Source organism: Castor canadensis, chromosome 8 (assembly GCF_047511655.1).
Source record: "Castor canadensis chromosome 8, mCasCan1.hap1v2, whole genome shotgun sequence".
In the NCBI taxonomy this organism is placed as follows: domain Eukaryota; kingdom Metazoa; phylum Chordata; class Mammalia; order Rodentia; family Castoridae; genus Castor; species Castor canadensis.
Window position 1 is genome coordinate 111,609,604 of NC_133393.1, and position 27,965 is coordinate 111,637,568.

The 27,965-nt window shown below is 36.2% G+C and overlaps 1 protein-coding gene across 6 annotated transcripts in view; it reads left to right on the plus strand.

The window, feature by feature from the left end:
- Window positions 1–27,965, plus strand: part of Tmem19 (transmembrane protein 19) — a 30,993-nt gene that overhangs the window by 2,086 nt on the left and 942 nt on the right. For 2 of the 6 annotated variants that reach the window (XM_074083928.1, XM_074083925.1), the window contains 6 exons: window positions 1,494–1,607; window positions 10,934–11,071; window positions 11,451–11,705; window positions 13,224–13,433; window positions 15,163–15,356; window positions 18,127–27,630. In XM_074083928.1, coding sequence (XP_073940029.1) covers window positions 1,494–1,607; window positions 10,934–11,071; window positions 11,451–11,705; window positions 13,224–13,433; window positions 15,163–15,326 — 881 coding nt within the window. In that variant the 3' untranslated portion in view covers window positions 15,327–15,356; window positions 18,127–27,630. Of the gene's footprint in view, window positions 1–1,493; window positions 1,608–10,933; window positions 11,072–11,450; window positions 11,706–13,223; window positions 13,434–15,162; window positions 15,357–15,800; window positions 17,896–18,126; window positions 27,631–27,965 lie in introns of those variants that run through there. The other 4 variants (XM_074083927.1, XM_074083930.1, XM_020178986.2 and 1 more) reach the window with 4 other exon arrangements.

Genomic DNA, 27,965 nt, shown 5'->3' on the forward strand with positions numbered 1-27,965 from the left:
CTTCTTTGTCTTTTATTTTCATATTTTTGGTAGAAACACAGTTCATGTTTTCCTCTACCATAAAGAAGTCAATTAAGCTGGGTACAGTAGCTGAAGCCTGTAATCCTAGCTATTTGGGAGGCTGAGATTTGGATCAAGATTCAAGACCAGCCAAGGCAAAAAAATTTCACAAGACCCCATCTCACGAGAAAAAGCTGGACATGGTGGTGCACACCTATCATCCTAGCTGCTGCAGGAAGTGTAAAATAGGGGGATCACTGATCACTGTCCTGGTCAACCAGAGCAAAAAGTGAGACCCTATATTCAAAATAACCAGACCAAAAAGGACTAGAGACAAGGCTCAATCAGTTGAATGCCTGTCTAGCAAGGTCTGAGTTCAAACAAGTGTACTGCCAAGAAAAAAAAAAAAAAAAAGAAAGAAAGCCTAAGTGATTCAGCCTAAGTGATTAGGAGTCTATCAGGAGCAGTGGAAACTTTCAGTGGGAGAGCCAAAGGAGGCGGCCAATTCTGCCATATGGGCCAAAGCTTCCAACTTTTGCAGTTTTTTTTTTTCTTGTGGTAGTGGGATTTGAACTCAGGAACTCATACTTGGTAGGCAGGCACTCTACCACTTGGGCCATGTTCGCAGCCCTAAATGTCTAGCTTTATGTTTTTGTTGCTGTTGTTGGCACTGGGGTTTGAACTCAGGGCCTCAAGCTTGCTAGGCAGGCAATTGCTTGGCAGGCAATTTTACTGCTTAAACCACTCCGCCAGCCCAACTTCCAGCTTTTAAACAGAAGTCAGTAATCAGAATATTTATGAGACCTCCTAATCTTTAAATAGTGACTCAAATTGTTTAAACACACTATGCTAACCAAACAAAACATCTGTGAACTGGATGGATGCAACCTTTGGAAAAGAATCAGTTTCTAACCATTGAATCAGATTTGTAGCCTGTCAGAATGTTACTTGTTTAAAATAATCTCTGCAAGGAAGAGAGGAATAATTAAATCCTTTAAGAGTTTGTCTGAGATTTAATACATGCCTCCTTTTAAAAACAGCATATTCATGTTTGAGATATTCATTATCATAAATAGCTGTAAATGATTCTCAAAAACCTGAGTATAACACAGTTAGTGGTCCCCCAGTAAGACTGTCTCTCTGACAATTCAAATGTCAACGTAAATATTCAGTTACTCAACTTTTTTGTTTTTTTGTTTGGTGGGATTAGTGTTTGAACTCAAGGCTTCATAATCTCAAAGCAGATTATCTACTGCTTGAGCCACACCTTCAGTCCATTTTGATCTGGTTATTTTGGCAATGGGGTCTCACAAAGTATTTGCCTGGACACACTGGCCTCGAACTTGTTGATCCTCCCAAATGGCTACCGATCCACGAGCACCCATCTGTACCTATGACAGTGTTTTAATCCAAAAGGCACTTAATCAAAGCTTAAGGCAAGAGTAACCTGTATAGACTTCACAAAACTTGTGCTCTACCTTTTAATTTTTCAGGTAACTTACGGCCTATTTCTCCTTGGCGTTGGTTGTTTTCTGTTGTTGTTCCTGTTTTGATCTCCTCTAATGGCTTTAAAAAGAAAAGTCTAGATCACAGTGGGGCCTTGGGAGGTACGTTTTTGTTGTGAATGTTTAAAGTATATTGCAAGTATTTGCATATGTAATTGAAACTCATGTTTTCTGAATTTTGAATATGTGAGACTATAGATCTTAATGTTACATCTTAGGCAATGCTAAAGCTGTATATTGCTCAGTATTCCTACTCTGTCAGGAACAAACATATACTTTTAGTGTAACATACAAATTTAACTTTGTAATTGGTATAAAGTAGATTACTAGGATAAACTTTGAGAACCTCAACTATTCTGCAACATTAGGTGGATTAACTATAGTCTCTTGCTAGCCAAATTACTGGAACTTTCCTTCTAGTTGTAAAAATGGAAGAGCAATTAGAAAAAATAACTCTTAGAAATTTCAATTAGTAACATTAAGCAGAGCAGTTCAAACCCAGTGTTATACATTATTATTTCAGAACTGAGTCAAGGACAGACCTTTTTTTTTTTCATTCTTTTAGCAAATATTTTTTGAACACTTACTAATGTGCACCACTGTTGTAGAAACCAGGGTTATAGCTGTGAACAAAGACAAGATTTTAGTTCTCAAATGATTTTTTTTAGGACAAGGTCTCACTATGTGGCCCAGGTTGGCCTTTAACTCACCATCCTCCTGCTTCAGCCTCCTAGGAACTTTGAATAATAGGTAAATAAAATCTATAAAACTCTTCAGTTAATGATAAAGTTTATGAGAAAAATCAAAATATAAAATGGGTGTGTTGGAAGATGTGGGACTTTCTTCTCTAGATAAGAGTCAGAAGCTTTTTCTCTAAGGAGATAATTTGGAGCTGAGACCTGAAGAAGCCAGCAATGAGAAGGTCTGAGATAAGTGTGTTCCAGGCTGACAGAAGAACAAGTGCGTAAGCCCTGGCATATTTAGGTCTAGCTTGTTCAAGAGTGAGGAGAAGGCTCTTTTGATTGAAAAATAGTCAAAGAAGGGAAAGTAGTGAGAGATAAATTTGAAGAAATAAATAAGAGCCAGGTTATATGGGGACTGGTAGACCACAGAAAATATTTTATTCCAAAGTGGCTGTGATCTCTTTGCCTCAAATTAGAGGAGTGACATCATCAGATTTGACATGGGAACCTTCATATCCTATCAGTGCTAAAAGTACCAAGGCATGAGGCGTCCTTCTAAATACTTCCTGTAGGATGAGATTATTACAGAACTAGCAGTCGTTGAAATCATCTACCCAGCATTCATAATGCAACTGACCTTTAGCCCCTATTGTACTGTAATTATATTCTGTCTTGTCTATATTGATGTACAGAAGATATTTCTCATAAAGTTTTATAAAGTGAAATAGACCTTCATAGAGGAAAAATAGTGTTACTGATAAAAGAACAAGTGTTAGAATCAGGCAGGATTAATTTGAATAGTAATTATAGCTTTGGGAAAGTCACATCACCTCTCTGTGCCTCAGTTTTCATGTCAGAAAAATGGGGTTTTCAATATTTGACTTAGAAAATGATGTAACATGAAATGAATGTTAATGAGACTTAAACTTTTAAGACACCACACTTGCAAAGGTACCTTCCAAGACCTTGGGAAGAGCCTTACCAATGTGCTCCCATGGTCCTATATTTTGTAACTTTTGAAAGTCAAAAGATATTTTTTGTTTGGTTGGTTTGGTTTGGTTTTTGGCACCAGTAAGTTTTTAGCTCACTAGACACATTAGCCAGCATTTATTGAATGCTAGTTACTATTACTAGGCAAAATTCTTCAAAATCATGCTAATTCCCTTTATAATTAAAAAACATTGCTCAAATTCTGTTGAATGCTTTCTTTCTGTAGGGATTGTTGAGAATTAAAATTAACTAGATGTATTGACATGTTTATATAAGTTTTCTTACTATATAATCAATAAGTATTAGAAATACTATGTATTGGTTAACAAATGCTTATGCAGACTTACTATTTACCATGCACCCTTCTTGGCACTTTGGAAGTATTAACTCACATAATGAATAATTTGAATAGCTCTCTTTGAATATAATAGCGTAAGAGTTATGATCTACTTAACAAAATGTCCTGTCTCAGGTTTCCTTGCTTTCCTGTTTATTGCCCTATAACAAAAAAAAGGTGACGTCGTTCTTGAAGTTTTTCTCTTCCTTTGGCTTTCATGCTATGAATTGTCAAGGTTTCTCATTTTTTCTCTTCTCTACTTTTATTTTCTCCTGCTACTATATCTTCCTGACTTCTAACCCTTGGGCATCTACTTTTTTTTATTGTTTGTTTGTTTTGTGGTGCTGGGGTTTGAACTCAGGGTCTCACACTTGCTAGGCAGGTCCTCTACCACTTGAACCACTCTGCAAGCTCTCTACTTCTCTTCTACCTATCTTGATTTCTACTTAAAAGATACGTAATACTGAATGCAGGTGGCTCATGCCTGTAATCCTAGCTACTCAGGAGGCAGAGATCACTAGGATTGCGGTTCAAAGCCAGCCTGGACAAATAGTTTGTGAGACCCTATCTCAAAAATACCCAACATGAAAAAGGACTGGCAGAGTGGCTCAAGTGGTAGAACACCTGCCTAGCAAGTGTGAAGTCCTGAGTTCAAACCCTAGCCTGCCTAAAATAAATAAAATTAAATTAAAATTAACATAATAAAATATATATTCAAAGCGTTGTACTGCCACCTGTAATTGGTGTAAACTTTGGCAAGTCTCGTAATTCATGGGAATCTCTCTTCATATCTTATGAAATTGTCCCAAGAGGAATATTTGGGAGTACTTTTGGTGAGACTCAAACAAGATATTGTGAGACTTATACATCTTCATGATCTATAAAATGTACTTTTCTCAGGTTTCCTTGCTTTATAGACATTTACTGTATAGGATTAATTACCTACTTTCAACCATATTTTTATATGAATCACTATTAATTTGGCATTGCCACAAATATATTTTCTTCCTATTTCTACTCATTGTTTCCCTGATCCTTCTTCATTATATATACTTACTACCACCTACATTAACGGCAAAGTATATAGAGAATTGAAGGACAGTGAGAGACTTCTAGGGGAAAACCAATAAAAGCTGAAGAAAACTGAAATTGACTCTCCTAAAGATTAAATGAAGCATTCCCACTTAGGAAGTTTGCATGGTTCTTAGGACCTAATGAGTTACTCACATTGAATAGGATTCAAACTTGATAAAGTCATTACTTTGCTGCCATCCCTACTAGATGGAAGTTATCAAATGCAGTAGATGGAAACATGTGGTTAACTTTCCTCTCAGTAGTAACTAATATTTCTAAAGTCAAGTAGCAAAAATATAATATGTTTCTAAAAAGTATCCTGGTACTGTAATGTGCTACTTGATCTGCTTGAGAATAAAGAATACCTATTAGATTAACTCTTTGAGGACTAAGAGTATATCTTATGCTTCTGTGTTCCATTTTTTTGAATAATGATAAACACAAAACAGATGATGTAGGAAATATATATACCTTCATTTAAAAGCCTTGGCTCTTTTCCTAATCATTTCATTCCATGAAATGTTATTGTTTAGGACTTTTCTTTCTTGAAGGCTAAAAAAAAATGTAATGCACTGATCCAAAATATATCATAATAGTTGTGACTACTTTCCTAGAGTGTGACTATAAGTCATTTAAACTTTCAGTGTTGTATTTTTCCCATCTGTACAATGAGAAGAAATAATGTATCTATAGCATTGAATTATGAGGAGTTATTAATGTAACCTAGTGTAAGTAAAGTGTGTGTTTTATAAATGTGAGTTATTGTTATTACTTTCCTTTCACCACTACTACTCACAGTCATGAGGAATTTCACTAAGGTTTGCTATATTATGTTTTTAATGTATTTGGGATTGATTGAAAAATAAGAGTTACATAACTTTCTTGACCATCCAATTACTCAGAGCACTTCATGACACAGGAACATATACGTCTGTGTTGACAGCATGGGGGAGGAGATAAGGCAGTGCTTGAGGTACAGCACTGAAGTAGAAGACCTGTTTCCTGGAGAGAGAATATTCCCAGAATAAGGAGAGTCACACTAGGGGATGCGTGGGAAAGTGTTTGCCAACTGCAAAGTACTGTGCAGATAATTTACTCAAAGGGGGTATTATCTACTTATTATTAGTACAACATAGTTGGTGCCAGTAAATTATCTACTCATTATTAATATAACATAGTTTTGGCCAGGTGCTGGTAGTCTTCACTCCTATAATCCTAGCTACCCAGAAGACAGAAATCAGAATTGCAGTTCAAAGCCAATCCCGGGTAAATAGTTCTTGAGATCCTATCTCAAAAAAAACTAATCACAAAAAAAGTACTGGCAGAGTGACTCAAGTGATAGAGTACCTGCCTAGCAAGTATGAGACCCTGAGTTCAAACCTCAGTACTGTCAAAAAAATTATATATATATATATTTTTTTTTTTTTTTGCAAACATGGACATTTTGTTATTAGACCTTGACTTGGCAAGTTTAAATTTAATTTCATTTGCCCAAACAATTATGCTTAATGACTTAACTATTTTTTTCATTAATTTTCAATAAATATTTAGTGAGGGTCCATCGGTGCTAGGCATTGTTCTGGGTATTTCGGATTCTAACATGAATAAAATGTCTTAAAATCCTACTGTCATAGAGCTTACATTTCTCATCAGGGGAGACAGATAATAAATAAGATAGGTTTCATTCCATCTGATCCCCTTCTAGAAAGAGATGCTATAAGGGTAAGTGATATGCACAGCAAGGTGAGGCATCTGGAGAAGCCAGTGACGATCTTTATATGGTCTCACAAGCGTGGCCTTACCTATTTGTAATCACTGTGCTTCTGGTCTGGTGTTCAGTTTTTCTAAAGTAGAAGGCCTCACTCTGTTAGGTACCTAGAATGGATCAGAGCCAACAAAATTAAGTGAGTGTTGCTCATTGTCATCAGGGATTAATATATGGTCCAGAATGCTACTTTATTAATCTTATAGATGTAGAACTACCAGGCTGACTGGAATATGTTCAGACATGCCCTTTTTCTTGTACTCAGGCCATGTGAGAAGTCATATTATAATTAAAAAGTTGCTTGGGTAAGTACAAAGTCTGAGAAACAATAATGTAAATCTATAGGCCTTGGGCGAAATTGAACAAATGTGCTAACCTCTGTTTCTTCTTCACTTTCCACATTTGAAGTTAACCAGCCTTCTTTTGATTCTCACAGTTTTTCTATAGGCAGATTGTGTATGAAACAGATTAGATTTCAGTTTATTAAATTACTATGAAATTCTAGTCCTGCCTTTCCTTTTTTTACCTCCCAGAGATTACTCTGGTCACCTTGGTTGGAATTTGAGGTGCTAGTGTGCTTCCCACTGTCAGATACTGGTAAAAACAGTGTTGTTTTACTCCTTCAGATGACATCTTTTTGGTTCAGAATTTACCTGTTTGGAGCTCAGAAAGAAGGCAATCATAATCCTCTGTCTTCAAGTTCTTTTGAGCATTCTGTCATCATATAAATGAATGCCTTATCAGTGTTAATTACAGATTAATGATGTGGGGTGGGGAGGTGGAACCTAAAAACAAATAGGCGATAGAAGTTACTAATCTAAAAATTCAGACATAGGTGGTCTTTCCAAAAATTCCAAGAGATTTTTAAACTGCATGAAAGAAACCATTCCTTTATGCATGTTGTGTTAAATTTTTTCCTCAATCTGAACCTATCATCACCAAGAACATTGATCACCTCATGTAATATTTTAAGATGGCTGAAATAAAGAAAAGAGATAAATGCATATTGTAGCATCTGTGTAGGTTGTTTTAGGGACATTCAACTTTGGATTTGTTTAAAGAGAGTGGAATTAATTGTTGACAGTGACTCCTTGTGAAGGAGGATGGGGTGACTTACTTTTTATACTATCAGATGTTTTGCTTTCCTTTCAAATGGCCATGCATACTTTTGTAATGTTTGAAAAAGCAACTGATGACTGAAAGATGTGGCTCAGTGGTAGAGTGCTTGCTTACGTGTAAGGCCCCGGGATTGATGCTCAGCACCATGAAAACAAATGAGTGAACAAAAATCAGTTGAAAACCTTAATGGTTGGATAACAGTAACACAGTATTTATCATTGTTTTTGTTGACCTTTTGCCAAAGAAACTGTTGGTGACATTGTTGCCACTGATGTTAGCTATCATTTATTAAGGGCCTCCTATATCCTGGGTAATATGATAAGCATTTTGTAAAAATTATCTCCAACTTTTCACACCAAGCTAGTGAGGTCAGAATTATTAACTCTTCATTTCACCAGTATGAAATTGAGGTGTAAGGAGTTTAGGTTCCTTCTCCTAGTCACACAGAGGCAAGTGGAAGAGCCAAAGTTCAACTCCAAGGCTAATGTGCTTTATTATTGTTTTATACCAAGGTACCCTATTTCTTATACTCTCAATTAAAATGCATTAAAGCACAAGTAAAATGCCAGTAATTGAGTGTCTCTGCACCAATCAATGAATAACTGAACTAAGCAATAGAAAGGGTGGTTATAAAATCAGAACCTGGTTTGCTGTTTTATTGTTTAATAGAATATTATTTATTTAATACTTCTTTATTAAATATATTTATTATTAAATTTCTATTTTAACTCTATTATTTAATACCTGTTCTGTTATATAATGAAATAGATTTAACATTTAATAAAACTGAATATATTTAACTTAAGAGTTACAGAGAACAGAAATTGTCAACTGTAGGCAGAGATGGAGTAGTTTGTGGTAAGAAATAAAATAGAAAAGCATGTGCAGCATGCTTGAGGCCCTAGGTTCAATCTCCAATCCCAAAAAATAAAAAATAAAAAATATTGACAGATAGACAACACACAGCCTGGAGTAATAGTACTCCATGTGGTTGTCACATTCTGGGACAATGGTCCCCAACTTGACAGACTAGAAGTTAGATTTTTGTCAGACCTCTGAACATAAGCTTTCTCAAGTTGAGACTCAAATCAGCCAAACTTGTAGGAGACAGATTTACAAAGCAGAATGTCAATTTCTTGGTGTTCATTGGCACATTAACACATTCTCTCCCTGAAAGAAGGACTATAAAATTATCAAAAGTTGGCCTAGAAGGTCAGAAGAACATACAGAAAATGCTATGTGTTTTGGGTAAGGAAGAAAATTTAAAGACATGTATAAAGACATGCTTGTCTTTATAAAAAGAAACACAGAATGATAATTAATACCATACAAATAAGGAAGCACAAGAAGGGAAATAGTGGCACTTGGTTACAAAGACTGGAGGAAGAGCACAAGTTGGAGGGGCAAAAGTGATATTGGAGGAAGTAACATTTCTTTAAGTATACCTTTTTGGTTAAGTTTGACTTTTGGAAGCATGTTAATATTATACATATTTACAAAGTAAAACTGTATCAGTGAGATGGGAAGTGGGAGAAATCTAAAAGTGGAAGTAGTCTAAAATGAACTCAGTTCATTGGTGGAGTGGCTCAAGTGGTAGAGCACCTGCCTAGCAAGCATAAGGCTCTGAGTTCAAACCCCAGTACTTCCAAAAAAAAAAAAATTAACTTTAGAATTTAACTGTATCTTCACACATGGGTTGAATAAAGGGAAAATTACAAAGCTTCTCAGAGAAGTGGTTGCTTTCACAGCTGGGGTAGGATAGGTTTGGGATGAGCCTAAAACACTTTTTATGCCAGAAAGAAAGTAAATACTTTCTTTTAAAGTCCTGCCTTTAAAAAACAGCCAACTTTCTGCTGGCCAAATCTGGGATAATTTGAGCCCCAAGAATTTACAGTAATATATCATAAGCTATTAGACAGAATGGAAATTCATGAGTCCACACTGAAAATAGATTTTTTTATTAGGGAAGAAGGAGGGATCTTGCTTGCATTAGAATGCTGAGAGCTGATTGGAAAATGTAGAGGGAGTACTGAAATTGGAAGATCACCACTGCAACCATCATTTTAAAGACTGGGTCAGGCAAAATCATAAATAGGTAATAAAATACATAATTGATAAAAAGCAGTATTGGCAAAGTTTTAAAATGTTTCCCACAGATAGCATTTTATTCTAAAGGAAAAGAGGATAATTAAATAGATAAAAGCTATACCACTGAGCTACATCCCCACTCCTAAACCCTCTTTGTTATACACCCACAGCAAGTTCTTTAAATCCAAAGCATGTTCAACTAATTTAGCTATTGAGTTCAATGGCATCTTTTCTTATTGTTGTGATATCAAGAGTGTATCTTAAACTGGGTGACATGGCTCAAATCTGTAATCCTAGCTATTTGACTGAGATTGGAAGGATTACCATTGTAAGACCCCAACCAATAGCTGAGCACAGTGGTAGGTGCTGTTCCAGCTACACAGGAGGCATTAATAGGAGGATCACCACCATGGCAGAAAGCAAGACCCTATCTCCAAAATAACCAGAGCAAAAAAGGGCTGAAGGCCTGGCTCAGGTGTTAGAGTGTCTGCCTATTAAGCTTAAGGCCCTGAGTTCAATCCCCAGTACTGCCAAAAAAAAAAAAAAAAAAAAAGTACATCTTTTCTTTGTTTTTCTTTTTCCTCTTGTATATCGTGAATTATAAGATTCCATCTTTATTTTCCTGATTGAGCTACAGGAAATAAGCCTTCCTGGAAATTGGTCACCCTTCAAAAAATGAAGGGCTGCCTCCTTTTGCTTGCCTAAACAAAATGTAAAAAGAGAAAAGTCTAAATATCCAAAATCAGTCCAGAACACATTTAATTTTTAGTTTTTCATTGAATTAAGATTACTTTCATGGATTTACACAGGAAAATTTATCGAAGAATAACTGTCTTTACCCTTCCACTATAGTTTATGAAGCTGAGCAAGAGCGCATATGTAATTCTTTGAAAAACATAAAAAGCTTGTCTTCTTTTGAATTTCTTTTGTAAAGTAAAAAAAAAAAAATCTGCACTATAGGGCAACAGTTATGTGAACTTGTGAAACTACAATCTCACCTCCTCAGAGAAAGCAACAGTTACCTAGAAAATTCTTCAGATTAGCCTTCTATTCAAACTGTGAGCATAATGTATACAATATATATTGTTTAATAATAATGAAATCATTACTATTCATTTTGTTTGGTAACTTGATTATAAAAAGTTTTAAATCATACATAGCATTGTTTAAAAGGGGATAAAAATTTTAAAGTTTTGATCAATTTTGTTAAAGTGACATTTAGTTTACTGCTTGGTAATAACTTGGTGAAATGCAAATGTATTGGAAATGTGCGTTCAAGTTACAATGTGAAAATAACAGGGAAAATCCAATTTTTTCATAGCATTAATGTATGGATTAAGTATAATTCTATGTTTATGTATGTTTCTTTCAGGGCTAGTGGTTGGATTTATCATAACCATTGCAAATTTCAGCTTTTTTACCTCTTTGCTGATGTTTTTCATTTCTTCTTCGATACTTACTAAATGGAAGGGAGAAATAAAGAAGCGTCAAGATTCAGAATATAAAGAAGGTAAAATTACATTTGACATTGCTCAAAGGAGCAAACTTTGTTTCATCCTAACATAGGTTTTGTCAGAACATATTGTTTAGATAGTAAAGCAGATAAATTTTATTTGAGAATTGCTTTAATAGCCTAATTTAACTTATCATTTATTTTACGATAGGAAATAACAGCAGAATGTTAGAAGTACAAGAGCCTATCAATTATTCTAGATCTATTAATAATAGTGTAGTGTGTGGGCAGAGATGCTATACCACTTTTAGTCTTTTTAAAAAACTTAGTCAACTTTCTTTACTTAGATTTTAAAATATAAGTTTCTATTACTGCATGACTTTCCTTCTGAGAAGAAAACATTTTTTGTCCTTTTCATCTGCTTCTTTGTTTCTAGGAGGGCAAAGGAATTGGGTCCAGGTGTTCTGTAATGGAGCTGTGCCCACAGAGCTAGCCCTGTTGTACATGATAGAAAACGGCCCTGGAGAAATACCAATTGATTTTTCCAGGCAACACACCGCTTCCTGGATGTGTTTGTCTCTCTTGGCCTCCCTGGCCTGCTCTGCTGGAGATACCTGGGCTTCAGAAGTTGGCACAATTCTGAGTAAAAGCCCGCCAAGGCTGATAACAACTTGGGAGAAGGTTCCAGTTGGTGAGTCTTGCTTTGAGTTTCCTAAAAAAACAAAAACAAGGGGAAGGGAAGATAAAGGAGAATGACAGAGGGAGTGAATTTAACTAAGATATACTGTAAGTAATTTTGTAAATGTCATAATGTACTCCACATATGATAGTAAAATTAAAACAAATAAAAAATACCTCTTAAATAAATGCATTTCTTATTTAAGAACCTTTTAAGAGTTGAATTTGATCTCCTTAATTGGAAAATTACCATAGGCTATTAAGTTGGTGATAAATATTTGCAGAAACTGTGAACAAGATACAGATAAACAATACAAGAATACAGAGATTGACCCATAAGTTTACCAATGGGGAAGGAAGACATAGGGAACAACAGAGCATTTAGTGCTTTTAACATACACTCCAGTTCTCCAAATCTGTAGATTCAACCAGGGGATTAAACTGTTGATTCAGCTGTAGATTTAAAATGTTTAAAGAGCCTGATGCTGGTGACTCATGCCTATAATCCCAGCTACTTGGAGACAGAGATCAGGAGAATCATAGTTCGAGTCCAGCTTGGGTAAACAGTTCATAAGATCCTATCTTTAAAATACCCAATACAAAAAAGGACTGGTATAGTGGGTCAAGTGGTAGAGTACCTGCCTAGCAAGCATGAGGCCCTTGGTCCAAACTCCAATAAAATGTCTAAAGAAACCAGGTGTGGTGGTTTACTCCTGTAATCCTAGCACTCAGGAGGTGGAGGGAGGACGATCACTAGTATGATAGGTAGCCCAGGCTAGCCTCAACTCACCTTGTAGTCCAGGCTGACCTCGAACTTGTGATGGTCTTCCCTTAGCCTCTCAAAAGCTGGGATTATAGGCATGAACCACCACTCCCAGTGAATTTATTTGTTCTGTTATTATGTGTTCTATTATTGTTTTCATCTTACAAATAAAGAAATTAAGGCACAGAGAAGAAGCAGTTTGGCTTACTGCTTAGCATATCAGAAATTATTGAAGAGAAAAGACTATTTTGTAAGTAGACTATTGAGACTGCATTATAGAGACCTTTTTTTTTTTAGAGCTGGTGATTAAAAACCAGGGCCTTGTGCTAAGCAAATGCTATACCCCTGAGCTATATCCGTAGCCCCAGAGATCTTTTTTCTTACAGGTATCATGTGACCTCATTTATATGTGATCTCATAAAATAGTCAATGTTATAGAAGTAGAGGGTAGAATGGTAGTTACGAGAGGCTGGGGAGAGTAGGGAAGAGAGAAATATGGGGAAAGCTTGACTAATGGGGACTATACTTAGACAAGAGCAAGAAATTCTGGTGTTACATTGTGTAGTAGAAATAACAATAGTGTACTGTATAGCTTTTAAAAGCTAGAAGAAAGGATTTTGAATGTTTTCCCCATTAATTTTTTTTGTGGAGATAGATAGGTTTAGAGAGCACTTTTCTTTAAATTAGTCTTAATTAGATAGGTACCAAATATTTTTGTTTTCTTTGACTTTATTAGTTTGCTGGTCATTAATCACGTTTCTTTTTCAGGTACCAATGGAGGCGTTACAATGGTGGGATTTGCTTGCAGTCTCCTGGGTGGTACCTTTGTGGGCATCACATACTACCTCACACAGTTGGTTTTTGTGAATGATTTAGACATTTCCGCTCCCCAGTGGCCCATTATTGCATTTGGGGGTCTAGCTGGATTACTGGGATCAGTTGTGGACTCATATTTAGGGGCAACAATGCAATTTACTGGTAAGAACATTACCTTATTATTGCAACTTAACAGGTTTTTTAAAGAAATGTGAAAGCCAGGTGCCAGTGACTCACACCTATAATCTTAGCTATTTGAGTGATTGAGATCTGGAGGATCAGGTTCGAGGTAAGCCCAAACAAGTAGTCTGTGAGACGCCATAGTAATCCCAGGAAAGCAGGCCATTTGGGATTGGATCATTTTAATGTACATCCTTTCATTTGTTTACTCCAAGTCCACTTGAGAGACAATTTATTATACTAGTCTGACGGAACACACATGGCAACTTTCCTAATTGACACCCTCACCATGATTTGCTGTCTTCACCACTGAATTTTTTTTGTTTGTTGTTTTTTTTTTAGACAGGGTCTTTCTATGATGACAAAGCTATCCTTACTCCTGGGCTCAAGTGATTCTCCTGCCTCAGCCTCCCAAGTATCCAGGACTACAGGGGCATGCCACCACGCCTAGCTTTCATGTTTGAGCTTTTAGCTCCCTGTGATATATAAGGGAAAGTCAGTTTCCTCAGAGTTTTTCTCAGAAGTCTGCCTTCTGTGGCTTTCCTGTTCTGTCATTGTACTGACACACTTTTAGGTGTGTATTTATTCCACACTTTGAACAAACCATGTTTGTTCTGCTTTGACTGACAGCATGAAGAGCTGGGAAGCTAGAGGAGGGTTTCTGAGGACAGTCTTCCCAGTGCTCTTCAAATCTCAAGATAGTTCCTTACTCTCCCACTTTCCCTCCCTACCTGTCTAAGTATTCATTCATTCAGTTCAGTAGGTTCATCTAGATGCTAAGGAAGACACAATCTCATTTTAATTCACACTAAGAGGTCAATGACTACCCACACACAAACAGCATACATGTTTGTTTGTTTGTTTTTAAGAGCTTAGATTTAATTACAATCAGGCTCTAATAGAGGAAGCATCTTATAATATTGAATAGGTTAAAAAATATGAGCAGTGGAAGAGATTAATTCATGCAATAAATCTTTGGGTGCTTCTGTTTTAGTCTGTTTATACTGTTATTTTAAAAAATGCCTAGACTGGGTAATTTATAAGGAGTAGAAATTTACCTTTCCTAATTCTGGAGTCCAACATCAAGATCCCAGTATATTGTATCTGATGAGGGCTCACTCTCCATTTCCAAGATGGTGGTAGCCTGTTATTGCATCCTTACATGGCAGAAGGCCAAAAGAGCCAGACAGTTCTCTGAAGCCTTTTTTATAAGGGTATTTATCCCATCAGTGAGGGTGCAACCCTCATGACTTTAAGGCCTAAGTTTGTAATACAATTGTAATACAATTTTAGAGGAACACAAACATTCAAACCATAGCAGCCTCCTTTGTGCCAACACCATTCTGGGCCCTGGTATCCAGTGCTGAGGTCACAGATGTGATCCTGTATGGGGGTGGGGCTTGCAGGTTGGTCTTGCAGGGGAACCACTGGGAAGGCAGACTTGGCCTGCCAGTTTCACGCCATCTGTATTTTTCATATTCTCCCTTCCACTTTTGAGGCAACTCCAGAGGTATTGAACAAGTAGCATTGAAGCCTTTTGTAATCAAGGGTTGCATTTATATCACCTTCTAAATTATTAACTAAAGTCATTTTGTAAGTCACTGCAAATCTGAAAGATTATCTTCTTTGGAGGAAAAAAACTTATTTCTTACTTTTTTTAAAAAACAAGTCATTTGAATCTTCCATGTCATCTGCTTCTTTTCCACTGCAGGTTTGGATGAAAACACTGGCATGGTGATCAACAACCCCACACATAAGGCAAAGCACATAGCAGGGAAACCCATTCTCGATAACAATGGGGTGAATCTGTTTTCTTCCATTCTTATTGCCCTCTTGCTCCCAACAGTTGCTTGGGGATTTTGGCCCAGAGAGTGAACTTTATTTGATTTCCACATGTTGACACTGGTGAGTCCAGCTAAATTTGTAATTCCAAGTTTTATACTAAGAATAATAATTATAATAGCAAAGTGGGAATTCCACATTTTCCTTTCATAAACTCCCTTTAAGAGCTAACATCTTTCTGGTGAAAGAAGAGAATGTATAGAACTTGTTCATATTTTTCTTCTCCTGAATGTAGCTTTTTGAACATTGAGCTGTATTTTCCCTCTATAATGCTGTATATTGAACTAAAAGGTCTACGTAATCAGTGTAAGTTTTATTTTTTTGTGCTTTGTTTAAACCAGTCTAAGAACTGAAAGTGATGACCTTTTAAAAATGGCTCCCGTTTGTAGTAGAGAAGTACCACTGTGCCAGTTATCCCAAATTTACGTCTGTTTTAAATGACTTAAACCCGTCTGTACGGAGACCTAAATAAGTACACTGTCTGTACTTCTCCCATTTCCTCGCCAGTCACAGTTGTAAAAAGTGCAGATATTGGTCCCTAGGAAATTGTATGGCCTACACCTCCTTCTTCTTCTTTCCTTTGGGATAATAACAACAAAAAAAGGTAAATTTTTTTTCATATATATGACCATTTAAAAACATGAAAAAATATTTTTAAAACAAAAAGAAATCATCTAAAAAACTCGCAACTTTGGGCTCGTATGTAAATCAATGATAGAATACTTCCCTTATATGCATGAGACTCTGGTTTTGTTCCCCAGCACCAGAAAAAAAAATGCACCTTATGATATATTTCAGTTGTTATGTGAACAGAAATTATCTTGAATTCAATATTTTTAATGGCATTTTCTAGCTTTCTTTGAAATATGTATAGGAATCTGGGTTCACATTGGCATTCTGAACAGTTAGTCACTGAAAATTTATTGTAATTATATCTTAAAATGTTTCTCATTTGATTTCCATACCTTTCTTCCCCTGCCCCTTTTGCATTCTTAAAGAAATTGAGAAAGGATTCCATAAATAAGCTGCTACCACAGTACATACAGCTTAGAATTCTTTATTGTTGACCCTACTGTAGTGACAATTTAGAACTCACTTGGTTCAGGAAGGAAGACAAAATAATTCATACCTTCAGTGCTTCAGCAAGTAAACTGTGCATGTTTTTTAAAAAATGCTTTTGTCTGGGTTCCATGCCTCCAAATTGTGATTTAGTAGATATGGGGTAGAACCTGGGAATTGAGACTTTTTAAAGCTCTGGTGGCACATGAGAATCGTGGAAAGATTTCAGAAACACTGGTGCCCAGGCCCTTTTTCAGACAGAGTAAATCAGGGATGTTTTAAGGTAAGGCCCATACTCTCATTTTTATGTTCCCCATTCCACATTTGGGTATTTTTAATATTTCACCAGGCAATATTCACTGAACAGAATGTACTAAAGCACTATATCTAAAAGGAACTTCAAAAGAATAGAACTTTTCTTTCTGTTTTCTTTTATTCTTTCATTTTTATCTTGCTATGTATCTCAGGAACCTGGAACTCACTATGTGGCACAGGCTGGCTTCTAATTCTCTATCCTCCTGCCTCCTCCTGAGTGTTGGTATTAGAGACTTTGGCTACCACGCCTGGCAGAACTGTTCATTTTTAGGGGGACAGCTATTAGCAGCAGTACCGTATACTGTCCTTATGGATTAATAACTTCTGGTAATTATACAGTGTCTTAAGCTACATCACTTACCAAATCCTTATTATGTCAGTTTTTTGTGCAGTCCACATGTTGTTCTAATGTACTTTTTCTCTTTTCGTGGAGATTCATCTTTATAACATAATATGGGACAAAAAATACTTGTTGGAACCAGCTTTGAGTTTGGTACAATCACTGTATCATTAAGAGTTTGAGAAGATGCTGCTATACCATCCTTTATTTAAAAACCTTGGTCTATTTGTGTTTTGGAATCAAAGTTTTTCAGAATTTAGAAAATTAATAAGGGTCTCTTACAAAATATTACATTGAAAACTACTAAAAGTCCAGTCTAGAAACCCAATATCAATTATACTCCTGTTTTTGTGGTAAATTATGAATAACCCCACTAATGGCAATAACTAAAGGCTATAAAGAGCCAGGTACCAGTGGCTTACACCTGTAATCCTAGTGACTCAGGAGGCAGAGATCAAGAGGATCATGGTTCAAAGCCAGCCTGGGCAAATAGATCACAAGACCCTATCTCAAAAACACCCATTACAAAAAAAGAGCTGGTAGAGTGGCTCAAGGTGTAGACCCTGAGTTCAAGTCCCAGTACTGCAAGAAAAAGACTATAAAGTACCTTACATAAAGTTAGGTTTTGTCACCAAACTTGTAAAGAAACTTTATGTTTTCATTGTTTTTGGATATGAGAATTAAGATAAGAAATTAGTTCTTTTTCCTCTCTCTCTCTTTAAATCCTACACATGTTTTACTGTAACATTTTATAATCAGATATTTAATTAGCCTATACTTCATTTTTGCTAAGTGGGCAGTTTAATGTTAAAAACACTTTTCACTGGAAGAGTTCAGTATAACAGTATAATAAAGCAGTATGTGTTGCCTGCTTAGGCAACAAAAACATGTACTGTTTGTTATTCTACTGTAATACCGTGGAAGACTGCAATGTGTATGTGGTGCTAGATAGCTCCAGAAGGAGACTTCAGAGAGTATCATATTGAAAACATATCAGATGGGACCACCAAGAGAGCAAAGAATCAATACAGTAACTCCATTCTTAGCTTTTTCTCATTTCTTGAGTTACCTATGCCTTATAATATATCTGTTTTTTGTTTCTATCTGCTGCATGTATAGGATACTGGCTGCAGAAATACCAACCTCACCTCAGTTAAAGGCCTAGTAAAGAGAAAAATCATGTGAAATGAGATGTTTTAAACGTTGCCACATGTCTGCAGTATGAACAGCAGCTGCTCCCACAGTGAACGTGCTAGGGCCCTGTCATCTGGTCCTCCTGATGTAGCAAATGTTCCCAGTGCCATCACAATGAAAATGAACTGTACTAGCCACCAAATCCCAAATGAATTGTATGTGCTTTAAGAATGAAAACACAATTATGTGGCTTAATTAATCTCCTTATGGAGTATCTGCTTCTATAATTCCAGGTGGTACAGAATATTTTAAACAAACATCAGTGTTTAATGTCTTTGTTGAATTAAATTATTTGACTGTAATCAGCATTTCCTATAAGAGTCTCTGAAGTTAATAATCAGGAACATATCCCTGGAGAGAAATGAAACAAAAAAAATAGTTTTTTAACCCAAATTTCTGAGGCCTATGATGATTCCATTTCTCAATCATATGAAACATTATCAATGGTTTTGAAACTAATGAGTCAGGAGATTATTGTAGGAGGAGTGAAAGATTGAGGTGAGTCCTGAAATTATTTTCCTGGCCAAGACTAAATGTTGGTTCTCTTCCATTTATCATAATTTCCCCCTTCAAGATTTACTTTATAAATGTGACAATTCTTTGTGTTTGTCCTTTTTTATTAATATTTAATTTCTTAAATATACTGAATCTGTTCTTTTTGAAAAATTAGAACACGTATTATAAAACTAAAATGTTCTTTGCCCCACTTATCCCCTCAACATTGGCTCTCTTTCCTATCTTCTCCAAGATAATGACTGATAGAAATTTTTTATATAAGATTTAGTTTAGGTATATTTTTGCATGTTTTTAAAAAACATCAGTGAGATTGTTATAATTAATACCTTTTTAGTGCTGGGGATTGAACCCAGGGCCTTGTGAATGCTAGGTAAGTGGTCTACCACTGAGCTACATTCCCTAGCACTTTGAGCACTGACGTTTTTGCTACTTCAAGTCAGGTGCTTATATCCAGGAAAAATCTAGCAAAAAAGATTAGAAGATTGTACACCAAAATATCAATGTGCTATCTGATAAGATTATAGATGTTGAAATAATTTTAAGTATTTAAGGATATAAATTGTACTTCATTAAAGCCATTAACACATATACAGAGCTGGTATAACTCAGTGGTAGAGGACTGGCCTAGCATGGTCAAGGCCCTAGATTTGATCCCTAGCCACACACACACACACACACACACACACACACACTACATACATATACATATATATAGGTATAATTATTTCCTAAATGTCTGTAATCAAATGTGTTTCTTTCATGAATCAGAAAAAAAGGTCAAAGTAAAATACTCTGGGAATTCCCTCTTTTCCATCCACTCTTCCCTTATTAATTAATTAATTAATTAATTTGTTTATTTATGTATGCATTTTTGGTGGATCTGGAGTTGAACTCAGGACTTTGTGCTTGCAAAGCAGGTGCCCTACCACCTGAGCCAGTCCCCCATAATTATTTTAAATGGTGTTATATTTCTTTATAAACTACCTCATTAGCAATGAACTAAAAGAGTAAAATGGAATTTCAGCATAACAGAATGTAAAGTAACCATAGGTACTCAAAGGAATCTTTTGACATCTTCACTTTTAGATTGTTGCAAAAATTAACGTATCACATACCTTTGTGCCTGTGTAGTAAATCCGGTCTGAGACTAGATTTCTCAGATTTTTCTGATTTTGCTTAGCAATTTGCATTTGAATTTACATTTCAAAATTCCTAACATATTGTTGTAGAATTCTAGAACAAAGGACATGAAGGAACTTTCTTAGCTCATTGCCCAGACATGATGTTAAAAGTACATATGCCATCGAGGGCATATGCTTCTTTTCTTTTGTGTATACTGTCCATTATGCCTGGAATTCTTTCTTCCTCTCCTCCCTCCTTGATCCTACAAAAACCAGCTCTGTGGCACATTCTTTAAGAAGCTTTTCAAGACCCTCTCAAGCATAATTAGCCATCTTCACACACACTATACTTTAACTATAGCAGTTATCACAAAAAGAGCATTTCTTGAATAAATACCGTCATTGTACTAATACTTAACCTAGTTCCTTAAACTACCAATATCCCTATTGCACAGAGCCTAGCCAATGTAGAACATGCTCAAAATATGGTTTCATTGTACATTCATGGAGCCAGAATAATAATAGCATTTCTAGTCTAAGCATGGTAGCATATGCCTTTATTCCCAGGACTTGGAAGGTGAAAGCAGGAGGATTGTGAGTCTGAGGCCAGCCTGGGCTACATAGCCAGAGTCTGTCTCGAAAACGGCAACAAAAGCAATTCTATTATTCCATTACCTCATCAAGCTATGGTTTTAAGAATGATATACCATCTAGGATTATTAGATAGTAAACTTATTAGAAACTCTGCTTTCAATGCAGGTTTCCACATTTCTGTTGTGATCTATGTAGTGTTGCATGCAGTAACTCAATTATAGCTCTAATAAGATTCCATCCTAAAGTTGTCATTATATTAGACCACTAAGATATTATTAAACAAAATTATTCCTATTTCTCAGATCTTGGATTCAGTCCCCAGTATAAGGAAAAAAAGAAAATTAATCCTCAACTTTTTTCTTTTAAAATGTTGCACTAAATTATATCTATACACTGATCATTCACAATTATGTCTTCTCAATTGTTGGCAAGCAATTTCTCTTTCAGTTATATACGCTGTGCTTTGCCAGATTTTTAAAGTAATACTTTGCATAGAATTTAGAAAATAAGGATAGTAGAGGGGAAAATGTCAGAATTCTACTACGCAAAGGCCAGAGACAAGCAGAGTTAACATTTTAGTACATTAATCTTTCTATCTTTTATCTGAGTTTGTTTTGGGAGATTTTTTTAACCTAATTAGTATCACACTATATAGTTTTACACCTTGCTTTTATTACTTAACCCTATGATATAAGCACTTTCTCTTTCCATTAAAAATTATTTGAATACATTTCTAATGACAGGGCGATTCAGCTTAGAAATCACCATACTTCTAATGCCTTTGTGAGAATTTTAGGTTTTTTCCAAATGTGTCATAAGTAGCACAGTGACAACTGCTTTGTGGAAGTCTTTGACTACTTTATGGAATTGTTGAGTCAAAGCTGTTCAGCATTGTCTAATTGCCCCTTGGAAAGATTTTAACAGTTTCCAGACCACCACCTCTATGTGAGAGTACAAATCTCCCTACAACTTCAGCAGCATCAGATACCATTGGTTCCTTAACTTTTTCCATTTAGATAAAAAAAAAATTGTGTCTTATTTTTTAATTATATTTTAATTGAGGGAAGACATATAAACCTACATAGTGTGAAATCTTTCAGAGAAAAAGCATTTTGAAGTAATAGTAACAGTAGTTTACTCTGTGCCAGGTATTTTAAACAACTTATTTAATTCTCATAATCCTAGGAAACAATTACAGTATTCATTTTTGTACTAATAAGGAAACTGAGTCCAAAAAACCCAAATGATAAAGCAGGAGTAATAAATATTCAGATTAAGGAAAGATCTGGGACATGGCTCAAGCAGAAGGGGGCCAGACTATCAAGAGCGAGGCCCTAAATTTAAACCCTAGTTTCATAAAAAAGAAAAAAAAGCAAATTAATTAAAGATAAAAGAAAATACTAAGAATTTGGAGAACTATGTTTGTATTCTTATACCAAAGCGTACCTTGTTCAGCCAATCCAGTGAGATTTTCTAAGAAAAGAAAAAAGCCAGTAGCTAATTATACTATGGAGCAACAGGAGAATTGAGCTGTTGCCAATCAACAGCCTTACTAACTGCTCTCTGACTGAAGTTTTTGTGTTTTCTAAAGCAACTGGCAACAGATTTCAGAACTTTCACATTTTGCAAATACAGTTACCCATCTTTTAAGCAGGGGGGAGGACCAAGAGAAACCAGTCTGTAATGCCATTTACCAGCAGAACCTGGGTAACTGAAGCCGGAAGAGATGAGGACACTACTGAGTCCTGCTCAATAGCCACTTTAATGAAGTATACCTTGCTCTTTATAAACTCCTTTTACACAGAGAACATTTGGTCAGAAAAAGCATGACAAGTATTACGTGTCAAGGTTACATTAGCACAGGGAAGCACAGTTAAAATTAACTCTGTTATGTCTCCTTTAAAATGGGAACAGAGAAGCAGGAGAAGCACATGGTCAACATAACTTTTTTATTTACATCTGAAGGACACGAAGCCATCTGGGAACCTTGAATATTGTTTTTCTGGACGTCTGGCTTTCTCACAAGGCTGGATACCAACTCACACAGGCAAGTTCTGGTCTGAGACTTTTGCCCCAGTTCCTTGGAGCTTTCTCACAAGGCCAGGTACCAACTCACACATGCACAGGCACATTCTGGTCCTGAGGCTTTTGCCCCAGTTCCTTGGAGCTTTCTCACAAGGCCATGTACCAACTCACACAGGCAAGATCCCATTGCCGGCTCCGATACCAGTCAGTGTCAGAATCATTATGCCATGGGAGAGCACAAAATTAAAAAAACATTGTTTAGCTACTAAAATACTTTATTTGGAATAGTCCAGGTGAGGTTGAAAAAAATATATTTTAGGTAAATATTTGTTGACATCAAAGATATTCATGATATGTTTACTGAAAAGTTACTCAAAACCAAAATTGATAATATGGTTCCATTTTGGTTTTAAAAATATTTGTAGACACACAACCATTGAAAAAAAGTAAAAATGTATATATACCTAATTATCAATAATAATTATACCTGGGAGGTGAGATTGTTGGAGTTTTCACATTTTCTTTATATTTTTTATACTTTCTTCAATGTTATTCTTGCTTTTGAAACTGAATAGTGTATTTTACTTTTGCTGAAAAGGGAGGGAGGAGAAAAGTGGACATTTGATTGTCACAGTGCAGTACAGTGGGGAGACAATGGTCTTTTCAGTAAATGGTGCTGAGTCATTTGATATACATTTGGGAGAAAATAAGCACCTTGACCCCTTCACCATACCACATAGAAAATAATTTCCAGATGAATTATAAATCTGAAGGGTAAAGGCATAAGGTTTTTGAGAAAAATGAAGAACAAATTTGTGACCTTGGAGTAAAATAAAGATTTCTTAAATAGCACACAAAAGTGCTAATCAGAAGGAAAACAAGAGGATTATATTAAGATTAGTAGTTTCTGTTTATCAAGACTGTATTAAGAGCTAAAAAGCAGCCAACAGAATGGTGAAAGATATTTGCATTGTGTGCATCCAACCAGGATTCTTATTCTGAATATTTTTAAAAACTTGCAAATCAATAAGAAAAGACCATCAGCCCAAAATAAAATTGAGCAAATGACTGGAAAAGCTACTTTATACAAGAGAATATCCAACTACTTAACTTCTTTTAGTCATCAGGGAAATAAAAGCACACTAGATAGCATACCTACCAGAATGACTAAAGTAAAAACAGAAAATATAAAACGGAGGAGATGGAGTACTGTAGAACTCTTGAACTTCTACAGGTAATATAAATTGATACAATCACCTTACAAAAGTGGTTAGTAGTATTGGCTGAAGTTGAACGTGTTCACTTTGACTCATTAATTACATGCCCCAGGTTATATACTGAAATTTTCATACCAGCTCTTTTCAAAAGAATCTTTAACTGGAAGCTTTCCAAATGCTACGAAAGTCTCACAATGTCATTTTTGCTAAGATTATTGTTCATAAAAGTCACAAGGCCATATTCAAAGGGTAGGGAAATACATTCCACCTATAGATGGAAAGAGTAGAAAAGTTACATTGCAAAGGGGAAAGGTGACAGGTAGGATGCACTGGGGGTCATTATTCTAATACTTTGTCATTTTCTTCTTCAGCATGTAGGTACATCTAACGTCTTTCTGCTAGATAAACTCACCTTTCAGGCAGTACTCTTGGACAGGATTCAAAACAATCTTATGATAGGGGTTCACCAGGTCATCTACATGCTCCATGGGAAAAATCCCTTTCTTTGACTGCCTTTAAAGTGCTAGTCAATCTCAGTTCGACAACACCTGGCAAGTTCATCATAAAAGAAGTCTTGTCCTCTGGACTCCTTGGCCAGGAATCATCTCCCAGGATAACGTTGTGCTTTGGCTTTTTCAGGCATTGATCAAGCACTAGTAATCTCTTTCTTCTACTAAAAGAAACACTCTCCAATGATACACTTAGAACCCCTCACTAGGTCTGATGTTGGAAGGTGGCAGTCTCCTATCCATTCCTAGATTGGGGATTTGCTACCTCGCCCCTACTCTTCACTACTCTCCTCAATGAAGCCCTTTACTGGCCCCATTTTATTACTCTTATCTGGCAGAGGAATCTAAAGTTGTGCTGTTAACAGGTTGTCTAAACCTTTCTCTGGCAGTCTCCTATCCATTCCTAGATTGGGGATTTGCTACCTCGCCCCTACTCTTCACTACTCTCCTCAATGAAGCCCTTTACTGGCCCCATTTTATTACTCTTATCTGGCAGAGGAATCTAAAGTTGTGCTGTTAACAGGTTGTCTAAACCTTTCTCTTTGTAAGTTCTACATAGAGAAGTGTATCTCATCATTAATACAGTTGCCTAATGTCTGTCATACCAGAAAAACTAGGCAATTAGAGTGAATTTTTTCTGACACTGTGTTACCAGTGTTCACATTATGTGTGGTTAGTATATACCAGGAGTCTGAGGAGGTACAATGAGAAGGTACACTTAACTGCTTGGATAATCTGGGAAGACCAGGCAGAGAATGTTAAATGAATCATTAAAAGATGAAAAGCTCAGGTATGGTTCATGTGGTAAAGTGCCTGCCTAGCAAGCAAAAAGGACTGAGTTCCAAACCCCACTACTACCAAAAAAAAAAAAAAAAAAAGTCATGTGGAAATCCTTTGAAGAAAGTATGTGTACTCAGTTCTCTAACTGATCTAAGAATAATTATTAAGTTTTACTTTGTCTAGCTTTTTTCTTGTTATGAGGATGGAAGTCATGACTTCTTTACATGTCAGACAAAATCCTGGAAGTCAGCAGTGTGGTTTTACATACTGATGTTACCATTTATGAACTGTGTGATGACAAGCCTCATATTCTCAGCTGTGAATAGTAATGCCTACTTTGCAAAGTTGCAAAGAGATTTATGGTTTGTGTATATAATTCTATTGGTGTGACATAGGAATTCAATGAGTGGTAAGTAGCTTTATTTTTGCTTGATGGCATACTTTGTTGAGGAGCTGAGTATTCTCCAGTCAATAATCTCATCTGGAGTAAAAATTAGCCAAACCTTCACATTCATTGAAACATGTATTTATTCACTTCTGTTTTCACATGAAAACTAAAACTCAGTTGAGTTTCTAATACCTTCTGTATTCATTTGTTTTCTGTTGCTAGTAACACAATATCAGACTGGGTAAATTATAAAGAAAAGAGGTTTATTCTGATTCACTGTTCTAGAGGTCCCCATTTGAGGGATCACATCTAGTGATGGCCTTCCTCCTGGAAGAGTCCTGAGGCAGTGAAGGGCATCACATGGAAAGAGTCAGGGAGCACACATGTGTTTGTGTGTCTTTTCTGTTCTCTCTTCTTCTTATACAACCATCAGGATTCATTTGTGGGGTCTCTAATCACCTCCTAAAGGTCCCAGTCTGGGAGACTGGGTCTGGGGGTCAAAAGGTTCTTGGTCTCATTAGAGAAAGAATTCAAAAGGGAACACAAAAGACACTTATCAGGAGCAGGTTTATTAATGCCCTCCAGATGGGAGGGCTGGAAGGCTCAAGAATGAGACTGACCAAAGGATCTCAAGTTATTGAGCCTTACAGACATGGGGGTGGTTGTCCCTGGAGAAAGGGAAACACTTTCATGGGAACTGGATTATATTTCATCAATTCCTCCTACATGGAGTCATGTGGGGAAGGTTTTGGCCTTAGATGGTTAAACTGAGACTTCAGGCTATTGGGGCTACAGGTCAGCAAGACACAGATATATGTCATAAGTTGCTCTGTTAATGTCAGTGGGCCACAATGTGATTTTTTTAAAATTAACATTCATGCCATTGTTCTTGAACATCAGGTTTCCTGATGTTCTCCTTGCCTAACCCCTGTGTCATCCCTTTCTAAACACCATAGTTAAATTATTTCTACCTTCTTAATACCTCATCATGGGGATTAAATTTCAACATGTGAAGTGTTGGGGAACAAACTTTACCCAACTGTAGAACCTTCTAAAATTCACTTTATATTATTGTACAGTAAAAATTGTTTTACTGAATGACTGTTAATTTCATGCCATATCTGTGTTACTTTCTTGATCTTCTTGTTTTATATCTGCAGTAGCAAATAATTTAGTATCAGGAAGTTCATTAGAATGAAAAATAGAAGAAATGAGCCTGAGATCGAGTTCTATTATTAATTAGTTGAATTATTTTGAACACCTAAACACTCAGTGTCAGTTTCTTCATCAATACCACAAACAGCCTGAACCAGAAAACCAAAAACACTTTTTAAGACTAACTTTTAATCTCTTAATCACTGGTCAGAATTAAGAAACAAAAACTTTCCATTTATTCATTCATTAAATATTTATTCATGAGCTATTGGTAATGCTGCACAATTAAGCATAAGACATTGAGATAAGGAAGTAGAACAAAACTAAATTTATCATCTAGCTAGGAGTAAGGCATTGAACCAATAATCACACAAGTGAATAAATAATTACGCATGTGATAGTTACTGTGAAGGAAGGAAACAATGATGTTGGTGAATTGTTACAATACAGGTTCCTAGGAACTTGACTTTATTGGAAAGTCAAGGAATGTGGTCCTCTGGAAGTGACAGTAGGCAGTAGCCAGGTGAAGGATGATGGTGGAGTGTTTGGAGTACAGAGCATTCTCGGAACAAGAAGCAGCCAGCAGAAAAGCCCTGAGGCAGGAAAGAGTTTGAAATATTAAAGGAAGGGTAAGATGAGGAGGCATGAGCCAAAGGCAAGCTCCACCTCTCTCCCTGCACTCCCTGGAGCCTTCCCTTACAGAAGTTCCCCCTGAAAGCTTTTCCAAAGTTTCTTGAATCTGAGATTTCACTTCACTCTGAAGTCATCTCTTTAAGATCTGCATTCTACAAAGGAAAAAAAAAAAACCTGACTGAGCATATTAAACTACAATGACTAATGCAAGAATAGATAAACAGCTGGGCGATGGTGGCTCGCATCTGTAGTCCTAGTTACTTGGAAGGCTGAGATCAGGAGGATCTCAGTTAGAGGCCAACCCTAGGCAAATAGTTCATGAGATCCCATCTCCAAAATAGTGAGACCAAAATGGACTGGAGGTATGGCACAAGCAGTAGAGCACCTGCTTTGCAAGTGTGGAGCCCTGAGTCCAAACTCCGGTCCCACAAAAAAAAAAAAAAAGTGAATTAACAAACACTTCATTTTCTTTGGGACAGGGATTACAGCAATGGTCCTCAATGTTGGCTGCAAAGTGGAATCACCAGGGGAGTTTGGAATTCCTACTCCCTTGGTCTCTCCTTTGAGAGATTTGATCTCATTGGTCTAGTATATACAAGGCAGGAGGATTTCTAAATCCAGTGATTGAAATGTGCAACCAAGATTGAGAACCATTAGCAGGGAAAGCTATAAAGCTCAAAGTCTTTTATGTTTTTATTCCACACATATGCATCCATTTTTGGAGAGAATTGAAAAAAAAACAGCCAATATGCTAGCCAGGAACTTCTTTCAGTGCTTCACGATGTAGCCTCTTCTAATTCTTACAACCCCACAAGAATTTTTACTA